General features: G+C 57.0%; 1 protein-coding gene across 1 annotated transcript; it reads right to left on the bottom strand.

Moving 5' to 3' along the window:
* Positions 1-832: 832 nt before the first annotated feature.
* LOC136047340 (uncharacterized) lies at positions 833-1,661 on the bottom strand. Its single transcript, XM_065734372.1, is given in 5 exon segments — positions 833-905; positions 1,018-1,303; positions 1,306-1,347; positions 1,350-1,553; positions 1,556-1,661. Coding segments are annotated over 5 exon segments (711 nt in total).
* Positions 1,662-3,731: the final 2,070 nt, after the last annotated feature.

The raw sequence follows: 3,731 nt of genomic DNA, 5'->3' as shown, positions 1-3,731 counted from the left end.
TGCCCCACGGCTCTGCCTCATAGCTCTGCCCCACAGCTCTGCCCCATAGCTCTGCCCCACGGCTCTGCCCCACAGCTCTGCCCCACGGCTCTGCCCCACGGCTCTGCCCCATAGCTCTGCCCCACTGTGACCCATAGCTCTGCCCCATAGCTCTGTCCCACTTGCCTGTTCCCCTATGGCCCTGTGACCCCATAATCCCATAACCCCATGCCCCTATAGCCGCCCCTACAGCCGCCCCATAACCCCGTGCCCCATAACCCCGTGCCCCATAACCCCGTGCCCCATAACCCCGTGCCCCATAACCCCATGCCCCATAACCCCGTGCCTCATAACCCCATGCCCCATAACCCCGTGCCCCATAACCTGTGCCCCCATAACCCCGTGCCCCCATAACCCCGTGCCCCATAACCCCGTGCCCCCATAACCCCGTGCCCCATAACCCCGTGCCCCATAACCCCGTGCCTCCATAACCCCGTGCCCCATAACCCCGTGCCCCATAACCCCATGCCCCATAACCCCGTCCCCCCATAACCCCATGCCCCATAACCCCATGCCCCATAACCCCGTCCCCCCATAACCCCGTGCCCCCATAACCCCGTGCCCCATAACCCCGTGCCCCATAACCCCATGCCCCATAACCCCGTCCCCCCATAACCCCATGCCCCATAACCCCGTGCCCCATAACCCCGTCCCCCCATAACCCCGTGCCTCATAACCCCATGCCCCATAACCCCGTGCCCCCATAACCCCCGTGCCCCATAACCTGTGCCCCATAACCCCGTGCCCCATAACCCCGTGCCCCATAACCTGTGCCCCGTGCCCCACAGGCAGCTCAGTGTCCGCGTTCGGGGTCTGAGCGGTTCGGGGCGGTGGCGCAGCTTCCAACATCTGCACTCAGTGCTGCGCTGCAGCGGGAACAGCACTGCGGGTAACCCTATCAACAGCCCCACAGCGACCCACAGCGACCCACAGCGACCCATAGCAACCCATGGCGACCCATAGCGACCCCATAGAGACCCATAGCGACCCCATGGCGACCCATAGCGACCCCATAGCGACCCACAGCGACCCACAGCGACCCATAGCGACCCCATGGCGACCCATAGCGACCCCATAGAGACCCATAGCGACCCCATGGCGACCCATAGTGACCCCATAGCGACCCACAGCGACCCACAGCGACCCACAGCGACCCATAGCGACCCCATGGCGACCCATAGCGACCCACAGCGACCCACAGCGACCCATAGCGACCCCATGGCGACCCATAGAGACCCCATAGAGACCCATAGCGACCCACAGCGACCCATAGCGACCCCATGGCGACCCATAGAGACCCATAGCAATCCACAGCGACCTCATAGCAACCCATAGTGACCCATAGTGACCCATAGCGACCCCATAGAGACCCATAGCGACCCCATGGCGACCCATAGCGACCCCATGGCGACCCATAGCGACCCCATAGAGACCCATAGCAATCCACAGCGACCTCATAGCAACCCATAGTGACCCATAGTGACCCATAGCGACCCCATAAAGACCCATAGTGACCCACAGCGACCCATAGAGACCCATAGCGACCCACAGCGACCCATAGCGACCCCATGGCGACCCATAGCGACCCCATAGAGACCCATAGCAATCCACAGCGACCTCATAGCGACCCATAGCGACCCCATAGCGACCCATATCAACCCATAGCGACCCCATAGAGACCCATAGCAATCCACAGCGACCTCATAGCAACCCATAGTGACCCATAGTGACCCATAGCGACCCCATAAAGACCCATAGTGACCCACAGCAACCCATAGCGACCCATAGTGACCCATAGCAACCCATAGCGACCCATAGCGACCCATAGCGACCCACAGCAACCCATAGCGACCCATAGCGACCCACAGCAACCCATAGCGACCCATAGTGACCCATAGCGACCCACAGCAACCCATAGCGACCCATAGTGACCCATAGCAACCCATAGCGACCCATAGCGACCCCATAGTGTCCCATAGTGACCCATAGCGACCCATAGCGACCCCATAGTGTCCCATAGTGACCCATAGCGACCCATAGCGACCCCATAGTGTCCCATAGCGACCCATAGTGACCCATAGTGACCCCATAGTGACCCATAGCGACCCATAGCGACCCATAGCGACCCCATAGTGACCCATAGCGACCCATAGTGACCCATAGCGACCCACAGCGACCCATAGGGACCCCATAAGCACCCCATAGCAACCCACAGCGACCCATAGGGACCCCATAAACACCCCATAGCGACCCACAGCAACCCCATAAACACCCCATAGCGACCCACAGCGACCCATAGCGGTCCACAGCGACCCACAGCGACCCATAGCGACCCCATAAACACCCCATAGCGACCCACAGCGACCCATAGGGACCCCATAAACACCCCATAGCGACTCATAGCAACCCACAGCGACCCATAGGGACCCCATAAGCACCCCATAGCGACCCACCGCGACCCCATAAGCACCCCATAGCGACCCACAGCGACCCCATAACGACCCCATAAGCACCCCATAGCGACCCACAGCGACCCCATAACGACCCCATAAACACCCCATAACGACCCCATAAACACCCCATAGCGACCCACAGCGACCCATAGCGACACATAGCGGCACATAGCCACCCATAGCGACCCACAGTGACCCACAGCAACCCCATAGCGACCCCATAGTGGCCCCATAGCAACCCCATAACGACCCCATAGCGGCCCCATAGTGACCCCATAACGGAGGGTAACCCTATAAACAGCCCCACAGCGACCCCATAGCGGCCCCACAGCGACCCCATAGCAGCCCCACAACGACCCCATAAGCAATATAGCCCCCATAACCCCGTGGGAATACAATGGGCTGTTATGGGGTATTGTGGGGTATTATGGAGTATTATGGGATATTCACGGAGTATTATTGGGTATTATGGGATATTACGGGGTATTACGGGTTATTACGGGGTATTATGGGATATTACAGGGTATTATGGGATATTACGGGGTATTACGGGTTATTACGGGGTATTATGGGATATTACAGGGTATTATGGGATATTACGGGATATTGCGGGGTATTACGGGGTATTATGGGATATTACGGGATATTGCGGGGTATTACGGGGTATTATGGGATATTACGGGGTATTATGGGGTATTGCGGGGTATAACGGGGTATTATGGGGGATTACGGGGTATTATGGGATATTATGGGATATTGCAGGGTATTGCGGGGTATTACGGGTTATTACGGGGTATTATGGGATATTACAGGGTATTATGGGATATTACGGGATATTGCGGGGTATTACGGGTTATTACGGGGTATTATGGGATATTACAGGGTATTATGGGATATTGCGGGGTATTACGGGGTATTACGGGGTATTATGGGATATTACAGGGTATTATGGGATATTGCGGGGTATTACAGGGTATTACGGGGTATTATGGGATATTACGGGATATTGCGGGGTATTACGGGGTATTACGGTGTATTATGGGGGATTACGGGGTATTATGGGATATTACGGGATATTGCGGGGTATTACGGGGTATTACGGGGTATTATGGGGGATTACGGGGTATTATGGGATATTGCGGGGTATTACGGGGTATTACGGGGTGTTATGGGGGTATTATGGGGTATTATGGGATATTACAGGGTATTACGGGGTATTATGGGGTACTATGGGATATT

The sequence above is a fragment of the Cyrtonyx montezumae genome, unplaced genomic scaffold (genome assembly GCF_038088225.1).
Source record: "Cyrtonyx montezumae isolate F1298 unplaced genomic scaffold, pur_monq_1.0 scaffold_176, whole genome shotgun sequence".
In the NCBI taxonomy this organism is placed as follows: Eukaryota; Metazoa; Chordata; class Aves; order Galliformes; family Odontophoridae; genus Cyrtonyx; species Cyrtonyx montezumae.
The sequence above is the reverse complement of the archived record's forward strand: the minus strand, read 5'-3'. Positions and strand labels throughout refer to the sequence as shown.